Genomic DNA, 15,984 nt, shown 5'->3' on the forward strand with positions numbered 1-15,984 from the left:
CTTGTGGGAGGTTGCAGGGAAATTGGGAAGGATGAGGTAAAGGTGCCAAGGTGTGGAGGGCTGTGGTGAAGTGGCAGAGATTTTGGGAGGGTGAGGGCACCTCGTTGCGGGGGGAGAGGGAGGGAGGGAAGGCAGGCGGAAAGAAGGAAGGGCCCAACACCCAACATCCATGCCCAACGCAAGACAAAGCAGTGCTCGGCCTTCCCAGGCTGAGCACAATACAGGTATTCCTCGCAGGAACTGGGTCCCAGAGAAGCTTGGGGACTCTGCCCTGTGTCCCTGCAGAGCAACTGAGCTAGTTTGACTGCATGAATCAGAGGCATCCTCCGCCGCACCAGCCCCAGAACCAGCCCTGGGAGCAGCAGTGAGTGCAGACTGCCTGTTCCTTGTTGCCCCCTCTTCTCCCTGCTCCTCTCCGGTTAGATCAGTAGGGCTTCTGTTGTCCCCACCTAGCACTGATGTCTATCCCCTTACACCACCTTTCTTGACTTTCCCTGGCCACAGGAGCTTGTGGGTACTGGCCTGCAGCATGCCTGGCATGCATTATACGCTAAGGCTTTGTCTGGGGCTTTTTGTTAACCCCACCAGCTATCTGGAACGGTATTTGGAACAGTTCTACTGGCCATTCCCTTACCGAACCCTCATTAGCAAAACCAGGTCTCTTGAGCCCCAGCTTTGCCACTGATTGGGATCTCATCCCTGGGAATTTTTACTTCTTTCATCACATTGCCTCTACCCCTGCTCGCTCTTGAGTAGCAGATGTGGGAAAGGAACCCAGCTGCCCATGCTCTCCATCATCCTTCCTGTCAGAGCAGCTGTCCCTTTCACTGTTCCTTGTGGCTATTAAGAACCAAGTGAAATTTGGGAGCATTTACACACACCTGTTCACAAAAAGGTGTATGAGAAGGTTGCAAAACACTTCCAAGGGCAACAGAGCCATGTGGGTAGGTGGCAGCTTCCTGAGAAAATCCTGAACAGGGACCTGGAGATTTCCCACCCTGCCAGAGATGTTCTGAATGACTCTCTGAGCCAACTCACCAAGTCTGAGTGCCTACAGCCTTTTCCAAACATGACTGTCAGGGCATGTTTGGAAAACTACTTCAGGTAGTATTTCAAGTATCAGACAGCACTGGGCTGAGGCTATGCAAACTGGCTCAGCCTTTGAAGAGCTGCCCAGCTAGTAGTGCCTCCACTACTGTCCTCCCCAGTAAAACAAAAGACAACCCAGCATGCATAACCAAGAACAGCCACTCACTTGTGAGAGAGCACAGAACCAGAATCTCAAGACACTTATTCGTTCACAGCCCACATGAGCACTGCAGGTATGAGGGTCTTTATTTCACAGTTAGCAGTGGCTAAAGGTATGAGTTACACATTGTAGCACCCATAGGCAACAAATCATAGTAGCAACATGGTACTCACTTTGCGTTTAATGACAAGATGAAAGACTGCACAAGGTACACCAGGGCAACTCCAAAGGCTGGCAGTGAAAACAAGATACTAAACCTGGAAAAGATCAATTGACCCAACTAGGGCTTAAGAAAAAAATAATTATCACATTGATGCTGGATGAGGGGGGAAAGGAACTCAAACAGCAGCAAGTAAGAGCATCCCCAAAGGGGAATCAGTAAGATGGAGATGGGCAGAACAGGCAGGGGAGGGAATCACTCAGAGTTAGTTATAAGCACAGCTGGACCAGATAAGAGAAACATATTTCACTACAGGGATCAACATGCCCTACATTTTAAGAGGTGTGTTAAGTTAGTCTGTTTTCCCCCCTTCCCAGCCACTTCACAGTCAAGGAGTTAATTACAGCACAATGCACAGTTCTAGTTAGTGAGGGTGGTCCAGAGCACCTATCCCTTTTAACAGACCTGTGTAACTCATCAGGGGCTTGGGAAGTGTCAGCCACACAATGCACAAGAGGGACCAGTGGAAGCTCCTGCCAACCACACAGCACTACTTGGTGCCCTGCATATGCAGCAATCGCAGACAAGGCTACAAAAGCTGTGTCTCTGGGTACACTGACCCTGCCCTGTGCAGCATCTGGCAGTGAACCCCAGCACTTCTCAGGCTGACCTGGACTCAGCTGGCATGAGAGAACAGAGAGAGACACTTGAAGTATTGTAAAGGCTTAGACCATTCCACAGAGAATTAATATGGCCTGTAGTTCCAGTAACTGGAGAAAACGGAGATCTGGAAAGCAAGAACAAAAGCAGGTTAAGTTCCTATATACCCCTTGGACCACAAAAAAAAGGAGCACAAAATGTGAGAGGGAGGACTTAGCTTCACAGCATTACACACTTCAGCACCACACTACTGAAGGGCAGGTTTCTGCTGCTGTCACTTAAGGAGCACAAAGTTACTTGCTCAAGGTGACTGCTGCAGAGCTGGAACTGAGCATTGATCTACTGGAGTCTAGGTTACTTGTTTTGTCTCATCCACCTCATGACTGAGAACACAGAAGTGTCCGCTTGCTCCTTTCCATCTAGTCACCAGCTCAGCAGACATCTGCCACACCACTATACTTATCCTATGGCTGCTTGCTAGGCAGTGCCAGCCAGCTCCCTGGCTCCAGAACACTGACTCATCCCTTATTTTCAGCAAGCTGAACAGAATAACATCACATCAAATCTGAGGTCCTCTCAAAATCCAGAGTTAAAAACAAAGCCCCCTTATCAAGGCTATTACCTTGTCCTTCAGTTGCTGGCAAAGCTGCAGTGAAACTGTGAAGAAGACAAGGGCATCATTTAACCACGGGACAACACATTCCACTTTATGGACATGGCTGACTTCATATCGCTGGCTGCCAAACTCACTGGTTGGGGGGGAAAAGAGCACAGCTTCATACACAGCATAGAACTCAAATGTCTTACATTCCAATAGGAGAGATTATGATTTCTATCACAATTAAATCAGCACCTGGCAAAGTTCCAGAATGCAGACACTCAAGTCCACCTCTGACCAGATTTATAGTTAAGCTAAAGGGTGAAGTTAGGAAGTTCCCTTCATTCCAAACAGGCACAGAGGCAGGGAATGCAGATGGCAATGCCAATAACCAAACACTCATTTTTGTTGTAAGCTCTCATCTCTAGATAAACTCATGGTACTGTCTAGATGGGCTGAATCCTGGAAATTCACATATTTCAGCCTTTAGGACTAAGTCATTAAAGAGACACAACAGAGCATTCACAGGCACAGCAAGTGACTCAGTCCAGCTTCTCCACTTCAGAGATGCTACAATGGAAACTGCACACAGCTGTTTGGATTTCACCCTCAAGACATACCAACACCTATTATCCAGGTACACTACCCTTGCAGTGACTGTACTTACAACATGGCCCCAGGATTGTGCAAAACAGACCCTCCAGCAGGCTTGAAGTTCTAAAGAAGGAAAAGGTCATTAGGATTTTGATGTACTAAACAAACCACTTAGAAGAAAGACATTTAAGGCTTACACTTTCAGTAGCCTGACATCAAGAAACACCCATGCTCTATTTGCTTGGACACTCCATCAATATGGAATCCCTTTTGTTAGAACCCTTCCTGCTCCTTCATGAAAGGAGTTCGTTCCTCCATTGGCTGAGTTCAATGTAGCTACAAATTTTATCACTACAGAAATAAGATGAGAAGATCCAGCAGAATAACAAAATATAGATTTTTAGGAAAACCTTCCTTATGGAAGGACTGCAATTAATAAAGCTTAAGAGTTTAACGCTGTTTTTACAGGACATCAAGTTGACCCATGCAACAGGTGGAGCAGAAAAGTATCCATCAAAACTCCATGAGGAAACCCAAGATGCTACTCAGATGTAAACTGGATTAATATAACTATGCCCTTCCAAAATGACACAAAATTATCAAACTATATTTAAAGTATTTGGTAAAAAATGGCTTACTCCAGAGCACTGGTATGTTCTTCTGGGCTAAGCAGCCATGCCCTAAACTAGATTTAGAGCCAGTGTTCTGTGTGCAGCAGACCTAAACACAGACACTTAGTACCAGCTGCACTTATTTCTGCATTATTTTATGAATATAACATTGCACCAGGTAGCAGTGTGATCTCCTCCTCACAGTGGGATGTAAGGAGAGGAACCTAAACAAGGCTCAGAAGATAGCAGGCATCACCTTGGTTGTGGTAGGCTGCATCACGTGGAGCTGGTAGACAGTGAGGCACAGCTTGTTCAGGTTAATATAGAAATTCACAAGGATGTCCGGAGGCAGCGCAGGAGTGAACATTTTCTAGCAAGAAAATTAGTTGCTTTGTCAGTGAAAAGATCCTAATTTCTAATGTTGGGAAATCATGCCCTTTTCCCAAGCCATACTACAGTTACCCCATGACAAAAGAAAAATATTAGGAGAGAAACAAAGACTGCAGGCAAGAACTGCTGTTCTCACGGCCCTTGATCAAATGGTATGTGCTTGACAGTGACAAGAGAGGATGAAGCAGTGTTCAGAAGGGCAAATCATCCCTGGACAAGACTCTTGGGCAGAGAACAGAACTTACTCTCAAGAGAACCAGAGTCCTCATGCCCAAGTCATCTGCATTCCCACAGGAAGATACAGAGCAGCCAAAACCAATCAGGATTTGCACTTGCTTCACTTCTGCCTCAGGAGACACTTCAGAAACCCACTTCCACCAGGATGCAGCACAGTATACAAATTATTGCAATACTGCCAGACCTGTATAGAGATCTAGACCACCACATACTTACTGTGAGACCACTGGAGGCAATTTCTGGTAGTGTCAGAGTGGCAGGAGTGGTCAGCCGATTTCGGGCTCTGGAGAGCTGCAACATCACAGCATCCATAAGCTACAAGGTAATGTACAGAACCACTGTTGAGTGTGATTCCTGGACGGCTCTGGACAGAGTGCTGCAGAATCCTACAGCCTTCTGCAAGTGTTAAAATAACAACTGCCACTACCCCTCATCTTCCTAGGAATTCAGGAACTTATTGGGAAGGGGTGGCTCCCACATAAATGCAGTTTAACTTTTACCACCATCAGAGACTTTTGAGACAGGTCAGGAGTGTTCAATACCAGCAACTGATGAGAGAACAGCTATTCATTACAAGAATACCAAGCCAACATAAGATCAATTACTGATGCTACAGAGGCATCAACAAACTCATCATCAGCTCTTCAGAAAAACAGGCATTAAGGAAAAAACATCACAGGTACAACTGCTGCATGGGCTTCCTCTGTTCATAACCAGCTATGAGTAAGGCAGTAGATAAAAAGAACCAGCTCATTGTGAGGCCAATCCTGCCAGAAACCACAGTTCAAAGGCCCTTCAGGCAGACTTCCTCTTCCAGAATAAAAGGGGGAAGCAACATGTCTGTTTTAGAGCTCATGACTGCTAAGATGAAGGCACTTTGTATAATGACTAATATCTCCCCTTACTTCCACTCGAGTTTTCTTACATTTGATGCTGTGATGAATTCTAATGAAAAAGCCAAAATTCTGTTGCATTCAGAGAGCATTTTCAAGCAGAAGGTTGGGCTTCACTGCCATGCAGCAGCTGCTCTGTATTAGACCCCAGAAAATACTACTCGCAAGAGAGAAGTCACTTTCAGCTTTTCAGTAAATCAGAAGTACTGTCATCTTCTGTTTACTGATGGCTGCCTCACTGCTGCTCTCACCTGCAGCACTGATCAACAGAGAGTAACTTATGTAACATCATCCACAGAAGATCAAGGAACATCCTCCCAGATTATCACTGATCTGTAACAGACTGCTCAGATTACTGTTCACCAGGATGTACAGCCCTGTAACTAATGCTAAACTAGTACAGATTCATATAAAATATGAGGTTTCATGGACGTTTCTTGACATGGTACATATGGGTACAACTATTAAGTCTGTTTCCACTAAGAGACTCAGACAGTAATCTGCATTAACTGTGTTTAAAACAACAAATGGAGGAAAGAAAAATGCATGTTCCTACCCAAGCATCAGGAGCTTTCTTCTCACCTTGAGCACCTCCAAGCCTGTTTTGAACTGGTAGTTCACATCTCTGTTCATAAGCAGGTAAATGGCTTGGTTCACATGGTTTCTAGCATCCTGGATCTGCAAAGGTACAAATATAGCCCTATGAAAGAAACACTCCACAATAACATGTACTCAGAAGTAAAGGTTTCCTCAATTATCTCACTGACCTTAAGAATGGTGTCTTCTCAAATCTAATGCCATGTCTAAACGTCAGACACTCTCTAACACAAACCTACCACTGCTGCCCAGAAGCATTACTGGGTTCTCCACTCATGGACTGGAGATACAGAACAGTCTGACAGCTACAACCTGGATTGTCAGTACAGATATTGTTCCTGTCCTGAAGTGACATCAGGCACTCTCATCCTGGGAGCGCTCTGACCACGACCAATTGGTAGGAATTCTCACTGCTAATGGCATACAGCAGTCAGCTCTAGCACCATGAACAATGATTTCATCCTATCAGAGCTAAAACAAATGACATCAATGAGCAGCAAGCACTGATTTCTAATACAGTGTCTCTGTCAGTATCCCATAGTCCTTCTGAAGTGAAATTGTTGGGATTCAGAGTAATCTCCAGCATCAAGAAGCTGTGCCATTGTGTGGGACCGGACCAGACTCAGGACGCAGCTGGCTCAAGTTCCTCTCAAGCAAGAGGAACACAGTCATAAAAGCAAGCTTGATAGGTGTATCCTTGCTTTCATGGGAGCAAGGACCAACCAGAGGAAGACAATGGCCCTGGGAGAAGCTGACTTGTGTTCAATTTCAGGCAGCAGCGTGAAAATGGAAAAACAAACCCAAGGAGTAAATTAGAGGGTACAAATGGAACAGCTGAGCAGAGAAGCTTGTACAAGAAGTGTCTGCTGGGAGACAGGCTACACAGCTTGGGGTATTTGTAGTTTGATATATTTACAATGCCCTCTAGCAGTTGCAGCTCCCAGCTCTACATCCTTGTAGAAACCTCCCTGGCGTAGACCTGGCTCTGGTTCCTTCTAATGCAGAGCTCAGGGAACACAGAACAGCCCTGCTCTTAGAAAGCTCTTGCACTGGAGGCCACAGAGAGAAGAGTGAGAATGGTAAGTCCAAGTCCACTGTCGGACTGCAGAGAGACTGCAGGTAGTTGGGTGTGGATACTCTCAGCTCAGTCAGAGAGAAAGAGAAAGAGAAAGGTTCTCTAACCAGGCGAGAGCCTGGGAAGCAGTTGGGAAAGAATGTAAATAATTCTCTAATCTATCTTGTTGTTCACACTGTTTATAGGTATGTTCTACCAGTGTGCGTCATTCACTGCACACCAATGGTGTAAGATGTTTTTACTCTAAGACCAATGAAATTAGTCCGCACGATGTTCTCTATATATAGAGTGGTGCATTTGAAATAAATCGGAATTCATTCTCTTTGCCTTCTAACTTGGAATCTTTCATTCCCGTCCTGCTCAACAGCGACACCTGGGCATCTCCAAATATCACCACCTCCAGCCTTTACATCTCCTAGAGGCTTCTGAGCAAGCTAAACTGCTCCTGGCAGCACTACCCAACCAAGCAATGCCAACCCTGCTGTTATGATTTGCTCCATTCATATTTCCCCTTGACTTTGCTTTATTTTCTAATCAACTTCCTCAAAATGTAAGTGCCTACACTTGTGTTCCTCAAAAACATGCCTACGCTACAACTTCTTACCCATGACTTCACTTCATACAGAGAAACAAAACTCCAACTGTCATCACTCATTAAGGGAAGACACTCCGTTGAGATGCTAATTTTTAATTCAGACAGGCCAAAGATCACCATATAACCACTTCAAATGCTTTTTAACTCAGTTCTTTAGGCACCCACACTCCATATCTGAGCAATGTTAGAACAGAAAATGCAAGTAAATAAAGGAAGTTGTTTTCCATAAAATCTGGTAGAAGTCTACCAACCAGCCAGCAGTACAAAACAGCCACAAAAGAGGAGGCACTGCTGAGTGCCATCACAAAAACTTCCTTGCTTTGTTGCAAGGCATAAAGAAACACAGTCAAGTTTGGTATTAACATCCCAAGTACACAATTGTCTAGATTTCTACAAAGTTACTAGGTAGAGCTTTCACTGCTAAATCAGATGTTGGGAACCCCACTCAATGCCAAATGTTCTCATCACCTGAGCTATGGCACAAGGAAATACACTGAATCCATTTTCCTCCAACCTACCCAGCTATGACAAAGTAATTGAGGAAAACCATGTCTTCAGATACTAGACCAGGTCCTGAAATCAGGTATGTCCCAGCAAAATGATGGGAAAGAGATTCTGGTTCTGGATAGCTGCATTCTTTTAACTCCTTACCTGAGGGAACTCACACATGCTACTGGAACACAATAATTTGTTCTCAGTGTAAACAAATGCATCTGGAAGAGAATGAGAACAAGCTACTCAAAGCCCCTGAAGCTGCTCTTTGACCTGCTAGCTTGTGATGACATGGGACAGTCCTGCACAGGCACCTCAGGCACTCCTTTACAGGATCATGACTGCTACACAGACAGCCTTCAGATCAACTGGTGTGTCTGGAATGAGCCCACCCAGGCACCCCAGCTGAATTTAACTTATTTAATTGCACCTGCTTCCTCCCTTAGCTCTTACCACTGTAGCTCATGTGGAATGGACATAACAATCTCTCTCGAAAGACTAAAGTTACTGCTCAGAGAGCACTTAGGCTTGTTGGATGGGTGGGCATCTAGAGCCAACAGGTACCTGCTGCAATTTCCACTGCTTGTCTTCCCGGAATGCAAAATGCAGGAGCTGATTGTTTCTGGGCATTTTCAGATTAACATCCTTGAAAAAAGAAACAAACACATGAGACAAAGAAATGCCTGTATGCAGAAGATGGTGGCTGGCAGTCACATTCCCTTCATTCAGACCATCCTAACAAACTGCCTTTCTGCAGTCCTGACACAGCCAGAATCTCAGTGCTTCCACAGGATGGTATTAATATTAATACAAAGAACAGGTTGAAATGCATTGAGTCAATCAGGATCCTGGCAGGACACATGACCTCAGCCCAGAAGGTCCCCAAGGCAATTTGTTATTATACAACAAAAGTGGTAAAGGCAAGAAATCCCCATGGAAGTTGACTACAGCACTCATCACTACATGGTGGTTGGTAGAAGGGGATGTCAGATGCTGGACCTTGATATATTTCAATGGTTGCTGAAACATCTAGACCAATTAGGGAGAACTGACAAAGAACACTGATCACTGGTAACACATAATCAGGGTGACCTCCCTCCCTGAGGTGATCAAAGGGTGGTAAGGGTGACACCCACCCCAAACCAAGAAGTATTGCAACTACTCACAGCTTGACACAGTGCATCTCCCTGCAGCGTCATCACACCTTTCACCTGGTCTGTGCTGGAATGAGAGGAAACATCTGGGCAACACATGTCACAAGAGGCACCTATCAATTGCCAGCCTACCACCTCCCCTCCTCCATGGCTCCTCCTGCCCAGGATCTGAACACTACTCCTGCCCAGTAGCTGGACACCACACACACTTTCAAGTCCCCAGTTCTTGGCCTGTGGTAAACTCCAGTCATATTTTTTATGGGCCACCTCACCCTAACTGCTCTGCCTAAAACATTACCTTCATTTCTGATCCCATTCTATTTCATGTATCACCTGTCAACAATTTGGCTGCTGTTACGAACAGCTCTAGCAGGCACAAACACAAGACAATAAAATTAATTACTGACATTGAAGAGTTAGATGATTCCTACAGGAGTTGAAAGCTACAACCCACACTCCATTCCAAGAAAAAAGACCCAAAATAAGTAGAACCCCACAACCTCAAAAAAGTAAAAATCCCACAGCACAAACCCTCTGAAAGGTCCTGCAAGATGACTCACATGTACAATGAAAATGTGAGGAGAGGACTGAAGCATCTGGCCGGGCCATACCTTACATTTTACTATATTAGAGACTCTTGATCAGCACTGCAAGATCCACAACAAATGAAAACTAAACTAAGTTTAACTAAGATCTGAAGAAGACAGTGTTCAAACTTAGAACAGAATTACTGCATGATTCCTTGCAATGATGTGACATTCCTAATGACTATGGTAAACCGCTTTGTGACAAGCTTGTGAACTCTGCTAGTATTGAGACCAAGGGGCCACACTGAGGATCAAAAAATGGGTATCAATTTCAGAAGAAGTGCACATCTATAGCACCTTCTGCACAAGCCTCAGTTTGCTTTGTGTGAAGGTGATTTACTATTTCTACTTCAGGGAGATTAGGACAAAGGTTAAGATTTCTCCATAGTCAGGGTCAGAAACTGAGTCAAGAGCAGAATTCAGGTCTTGTAACTGCAACTCCCTGTGTCATAATCAGAAAAATGCCATTTGGCAAACTGCCTGCAGCACTGAAGCAACACACAGGCATGTGATCAGGAATCTGTGACTACCTTATAGGTGTCAGCATGAAATGGCACAAGGCTGGCTCAGGTAGCCCTAGAGCACAGCTACCGACTGTTACTCTCACCTGCCATGAGAGCTAGTTTGTTTTCCTTAAGGCAAAATATCCTATTAAAGAAAACCCATTACTCCAGGGCTTCTGCAAAGCCCTTCACCACAGATTCTCCAGGATCTGCACCCTTTGCTGCAGAGGGAAGTGACTACCACCACTACCCTGATGTGCTGACTACCACCACTTACCCTGATGTGCTTAGTACAAAGTTCTCTTGCTTGACAGCTCCTCCTGAGCCACTGGTGGGCAAGGCAAAGCGGTGGGAGGCCTCCTGCCCAAGAGAGGACACAGTGAGTGCTGGAGCATCTGTCTAAGCCCAGCACACCATGAGCCAGGAACAAAGATAATGTGGACACCATCAAGGGGTTGAATATGTAGCAGTCACCTCTGCCAGCCTCCTGAAGTCCACCAAGCAGAGCACTTGGATTTCATCCTACTGCAGGACTGGCAAAGCCCAGGAGGAGGCTCAGCACATGCAACCCATAGCAAAAGGCATTTTCAAATCCCACACCCTGGAGCTGGACAGTGCCAGCAGGATCCCCAAGCTGCCCACAGAAAGAGCAGCACCCAACAGCTCAACTCTGCATACCCTCAGGCACCATGGTGCTGCCCCTTATAACAGCTGGTCTTTACACATGAAGGAAGTGTGGAGAGCCCTCCCCAGCCCTCCATCTGGTTATACTGGCTGGTGACTACCCTTTACACACTTCACCCTCAAAACTATAATAAATTCTTCAAAATGGGTACTATATATAAAGGTATTGCAGTCTATTGTTACCTGCTATTGACTCCAGTCCTGAGGTTCTGAGGCAGCACTACGGCACTCACACAGTGCTCTGACACTTGCCCCTCATCTCCACATTTTTAGCCCTGCTCTTCCATCACTCCATAAGCTCCAAAAGCCAGAGAGTATTAAGGGGCTGGGCCTGTTGAACACTGATCCAGCAGACACACAGTGCATAGAAATCCCTTTGGCCAGTTCCCCACTGGCTGCTTGGAAAGAGTCAGTCCCGCAGCGCATGCTCAGGCTGGAGAAAGGTGAGAAAAGTGCTGCCCATCTGCTTCAGCTGAACACATCAGGCCTGTGAAAGGGGCAGGTACCAGCAGAGGACTGGGCATGTTGAGGAAAGGATGATTTTGAACAAGGAGAGCACATGCTAGTAATTACTACACAAGTAGCAGCTGTCATCTAAAGGCCATGTTGCTTGCTTCCACCAGCACACGTCAGAGTTACAGGCAGATTCAGATTTTCTGTTCCAGAAAATATTCATATCTCAGGCAAATGCCTGGCAGATAGGTCTGGCTGGTTCCATGTGCCTTTTCAAAGCAGCTCTCAGCAGAAGGTAAAGAACAGAGCAATCTTGGGGAAATCAGCTTTACTGTGTGTCCTCAAGAGCAGAGGGCAAGCAAACACCAGGGACAGAACTGGACATGTATGGATGACCTTTCTGTGCAGCCTCTACCAAAAATTTTTCCTGCAGGGGAAACCTATCACCATTCCTTACAGAGAAGGTCAAACAAAACTCAGACAAAATTAACCTCACCTTCAAAATATCCTGCAGCTGTCTCAAAACAGCATGGACCTCTTCTTGTAAAAGCCATTTAAATTCTTCTTCCTATGTCATGGAAAAATAGCAGTGGAATCATTAGACATCAAACACTGGAAGCAAATCTCTCAGACACATGCCAAAATTATTTAAGTTCAAAGTGTACTGCTGTTTCTGTGCTGTTTAAATAAAGAAGAACAAAAGATTTCTTCCTGATTTGTTGAAACACCTCAGTCTCCACATCTCCACTTCTCCAGCCCAGTCCAATGAACTGATCTCATTCTTGCCATGACTTTGTTTAAGAAAGCAATTTGGTACACAAATCACTGCACCAAAAACCTAGAATTGAATGCAACTTTCAGAGCAAAGTAAAAATACTACTGTGTCAAAAACTGGGGCATGTTTTTAAGCTGTTGAGATGGACTCACCTGGCTGCCAGACACGTACCCAGCCTCCCTCCCTGCCCCTTCCTCAATGGGTCAGGGGAGGAAGTAAGATCATGGGCCAAGGTAGAGCTAGGGAGATCCATTACCAACTCCTGGCACAGACAAAACTGAATCAATTTGCAGGCAAATTTATTGCTAATTAAGTGCTGAGAAACAACGATAAGAACTAAAATGAGCATGTCCACCCCCATCCCCAGCATTTCACCAAGCAATAGCAGTCTAAAACCAAAACAAATTAAACTGAAAAGGGGGTTGGGGGTGGGGGGGGACACAGGATGGGGACTCCAAATCACTGGGGCAAATTCAGTAATGAATGAATTCGGTTCTGATGACTCACTGCCTTGAGCCTCCATTGGCTACTGCCACAGAGAAGACTCTATAAAGCAGACCCTCAAAGCACATCTAGTGTTCCTGTTAAACCACGAGTCCCCATGCAGGTCATCAAAGAAGTGGGGAACAGAAGCAAACATGGGACAAAGAAAAGATTGCCACTTGTCATTCTGTAAGAAAAGATAAATTTTCCATGGGGAGAGTTCTGAGCTGGTTGCCCACAGAAAAACAGGCAAGCTATGGTCCACTCAGAACTTTAAGCTTGCAGTTTCTCTGCTAGATGGTTCCTGTTCACCATGAGGAACACAACCCCCAACTGATGCGTCATCACCTTATGCAAGAGTTATCCCAACAACCAGTAGGACAAAGTCAGGTTTGTTTCAATAAACATTTATCCAAGACAGGCACACACAACAAAGCCAGGCAGGATTCCCTGTTATTCAAAGCAGTTTGGGTGCAAGACCACTGACTTCAACCCTTTAATCCTCTTTTGGGTTTTTGGGAATTATACTGATCACAGAATATTCTCAACTGGAAGGGACCCCAAGGATCATGAAATCCAAGTGTGGGCTCTACATAGGACAGCCCCAAGAATTCTACCATGCGCCTGAGAGTGTTGTTAAAACTCTCCCTGAAATCTATCAGGCAGGGTGCTGTGGCTTCTGCCCTGGAGAGCCTATTCTAGTGCCTGACCACCATCTAGATAAAGAAACTTTTCCAAATATCCAGCCTAAACCTCCCCTGACAGAGCTCCATGCTGTTCCCTCAGATCCTGTCACTGATCACCAGAGAGAAGGTGGATCAGCAACTCTTTCACTCTAATGTTTGCCCTCCTCCAGGTTCCTAAAGGAACAGTGATCCCATGGGTGCAGCAGATACCTTTAGTACCTCCAACATGCACCAGCATCATGTAGGTGTTTCTACTCAAAATGCCCACTGGTGTCTTTCTTTAGTCACAGCAAGAATCTCCTTTCCCCTGCCCATTATTTTGGACTAAGTCAAGTTTGTGCACATCTGTGCACTGTACAGCTGTGTTTTTGGGGAATGCTGGTCATACTCTTCTAAACTATATGACATTAGAAAACCCCGTTTTCCTATGTGGCTTTCCACCCAGACCGACGGATCTCTGAATTCCTTCTCGATACCGGAGATTTCATTCCTCCCCGGAGGAGGCTGCAGTGACGCCTGTTCTGCGCCGTCCCCGCTGCTACCGGTTCACTAGGGCGGCTCGGGCACCCGCCATGTGCAGGGCGCTTCAGCGGGACATCAAGGTCAAAGGACACATTGACGGTGTGCCGTGAGCAGGGCGACCCCGGCCTTGCCACCCCACCCGAGCCGGCCCATAGGAGGAGCGGCGCCGGTGGCAGAGACCGGGGCGCCGCTGCTAGGCCAGGTGGGAGGAGACCGCGGCCTCCGAACCACGCGGCGACGGGGCTCGGGCACCGGCCCGAAAGCATGCCGGATCTTCGGCAGCGTCTACAGTCAGGGCAGCTGCTTTAGGGCTGGGCCCGGGCAGCCCCCGCACAGCACTCGGCCCGGACCCAGGCGCAGGGGCCTTGCCGCCATCCCGCGGCTCCGAGCCCGAGCAGACAGAACAAGACTGCGGGGCCCGGCAGTGCTGTCATGCACAGGGAGAAGCCGCTGCCGCTCGCCCTGGCTCCGCCGAGCGGCCGCCCGACTCACCAGCACCGCCCGCTCCCCCTGGGTCGCCATCGCCGCCGCCATCCCGACACCGCCGGCCCCGCCCCCGGCACTCCACGCGCACGGCCCAGCAACGCCTGATTGGGCAAGCGCCGCTTCCCTTCGCCGTCCGCGGGGGCGGGGCCACGCGCGCGACGTCAGACAGGGCGGGGCAATCGCCCGCATAACCCCCGAGCGTGTCCGGCTGCAAGATGGGTCCGACCTGCCTGCCCGCAGCCGAGCGCACAGCGGCGAGGATCAAACCGAGCTGTGTGTAAGAATACTCAAATGAGGGAAGACGTGGAAGTTTCATCACTTAAATAAATGCCTTTATGCAGGAAGTGAGGTCTTTGTATAGAAGTCGGAGAACCCTTTCACAACGGTTGTACTGCGAGTGAGACGAGAGGTGAGGGCATAGTACCTTCACCACAGCAGCCCCTGGGGGGATGGGAAGATGGGAATGATCCTTCAGGGTAGGGAAAGCTTCCAACAGCCCCAATTCCTGATGCAAGCACAGCTCTCGACTTCCTATCTGTTGCTTTTAATGACAGTGCTTCAGAAAGAGTGCTTCCTCAGACACCTATAACTCACTGCACCTGAAACCCACTATTATCTATCTACATTTTGTCCTCATGCCTCAGAGCAGGAACAGCTGCTGCTGCCCAACTGTCTGATTATCCACAAGCAGTATTCAGAGCTTGTAAACATTTCAGTTAAGGATCATATCTTGGAATACCCAACTGCCTGCTGAGTTAGTGTTCACAGAATCATGGGATGGCTGGGGCTGAGAAGATCCTTAATGCTCATCTCATTCCACTCTCCTGTGATGTACAAGAATCTTGCACCGCACTCAAAAAAACGCAAATGCCAGAAGGATGAATATCCCAGCCCAAAACTTAACAGAAGTTGTCATCAACACTGGAACATTAAAACCAAGGATCCTCCTCTTATCCCAGATGCATGTAGCCCTCTGCACAGAGAGCATGGAATTTATCCAAACTCATCCTCTGTAATGCCTCACTGACAGTTCCAAGCTTGAGCAATGATTGAAATGCTCTCAGGATTACTCAGTTTTCAGATTACTTGGTTTCAGCAGCTCTGAGTTTCTAATGTTCTGAGAAACACATACTTCCTTAATGCCCCAAGACAGCTCTGACAGGCTTTAGAAAATGCCACATAACATTTTGTTACCAAGAAAGGTTTTATTCTTTTTGCCAGTAGCTTTGTTAATTGCACAAAAAAAAAAGTCTTTGCCATTTAAACATTTTCACACATCCTATTCTGAATGACAAATGTTAATTAAAAACAAGGCAGGAAAATAAAAATTCACAACCTTAATGAACTATGGGGTCTATCATTGAGGAAAAAGGAAACTGCTTTTCTTACAAGCTTTTCACAAGTGTCACATTTTCTCTTTAAAAAGGAGGGAGTCAAAAAAAAAGCAAACTTCTAAAACAAATCTTCATAAAAAGAAACTTTACAGAATTGTCAACAATA

The 15,984-nt window shown here is 46.4% G+C and overlaps 1 protein-coding gene across 3 annotated transcripts; it reads right to left on the minus strand.

Moving 5' to 3' along the window:
* Positions 1–1,297: 1,297 nt before the first annotated feature.
* ROGDI (rogdi atypical leucine zipper) lies at positions 1,298–14,642 on the minus strand. Of its 3 annotated transcripts, none has more exons than XM_053991551.1 (11): positions 14,491–14,642; positions 12,029–12,100; positions 10,673–10,755; positions 9,318–9,372; positions 8,716–8,796; positions 5,975–6,070; positions 4,716–4,814; positions 4,129–4,242; positions 3,335–3,384; positions 2,692–2,818; positions 1,298–2,196 (listed from the first exon to the last, which is right to left on the minus strand). In XM_053991551.1, the coding sequence occupies exons 1-11, from the start codon at positions 14,530–14,532 to the stop codon at positions 2,155–2,157; spliced, it is 861 nt and encodes a 286-aa protein (XP_053847526.1). In that variant the 5' UTR covers positions 14,533–14,642; the 3' UTR covers positions 1,298–2,154. The 3 variants fall into 3 exon arrangements, with proteins under 3 accessions (XP_053847526.1, XP_053847525.1, XP_053847527.1); XM_053991550.1 differs by lacking the exon at positions 14,491–14,642 and adding an exon at positions 13,953–14,473; XM_053991552.1 differs by lacking the exons at positions 1,298–2,196; positions 2,692–2,818; positions 3,335–3,384; positions 4,129–4,242; positions 14,491–14,642 and adding an exon at positions 13,953–14,484 and having other exon boundaries at positions 4,721–4,814; positions 5,949–6,070.
* Between the last annotated feature and the right edge of the window lie 1,342 nt (positions 14,643–15,984).

The sequence above is a fragment of the Vidua macroura genome, chromosome 16, assembly GCF_024509145.1.
Source record: "Vidua macroura isolate BioBank_ID:100142 chromosome 16, ASM2450914v1, whole genome shotgun sequence".
In the NCBI taxonomy this organism is placed as follows: domain Eukaryota; kingdom Metazoa; phylum Chordata; class Aves; order Passeriformes; family Viduidae; genus Vidua; species Vidua macroura.

What these genes read in the sequence shown, in the direction of transcription:
- ROGDI (XM_053991550.1), bottom strand. Translation starts at nt 14,264, where the DNA reads ATGCTTTCGGGCCGGTGCCCGAGCCCCGTCGCCGCGTGGTTCGGAGGC. An exon ending in GAGATGCACTGTGTCAAGCT is followed by an intron (nt 8,797 to 9,317) that starts GTGAGTAGTTGC and finishes TCTTTTTTCAAG; the next exon opens with GATGTTAATCTGAAAATGCC. An exon ending in CACAATCCTGGGGCCATGTT is followed by an intron (nt 2,819 to 3,334) that starts GTAAGTACAGTC and finishes CCCCCCAACCAG; the next exon opens with TGAGTTTGGCAGCCAGCGAT.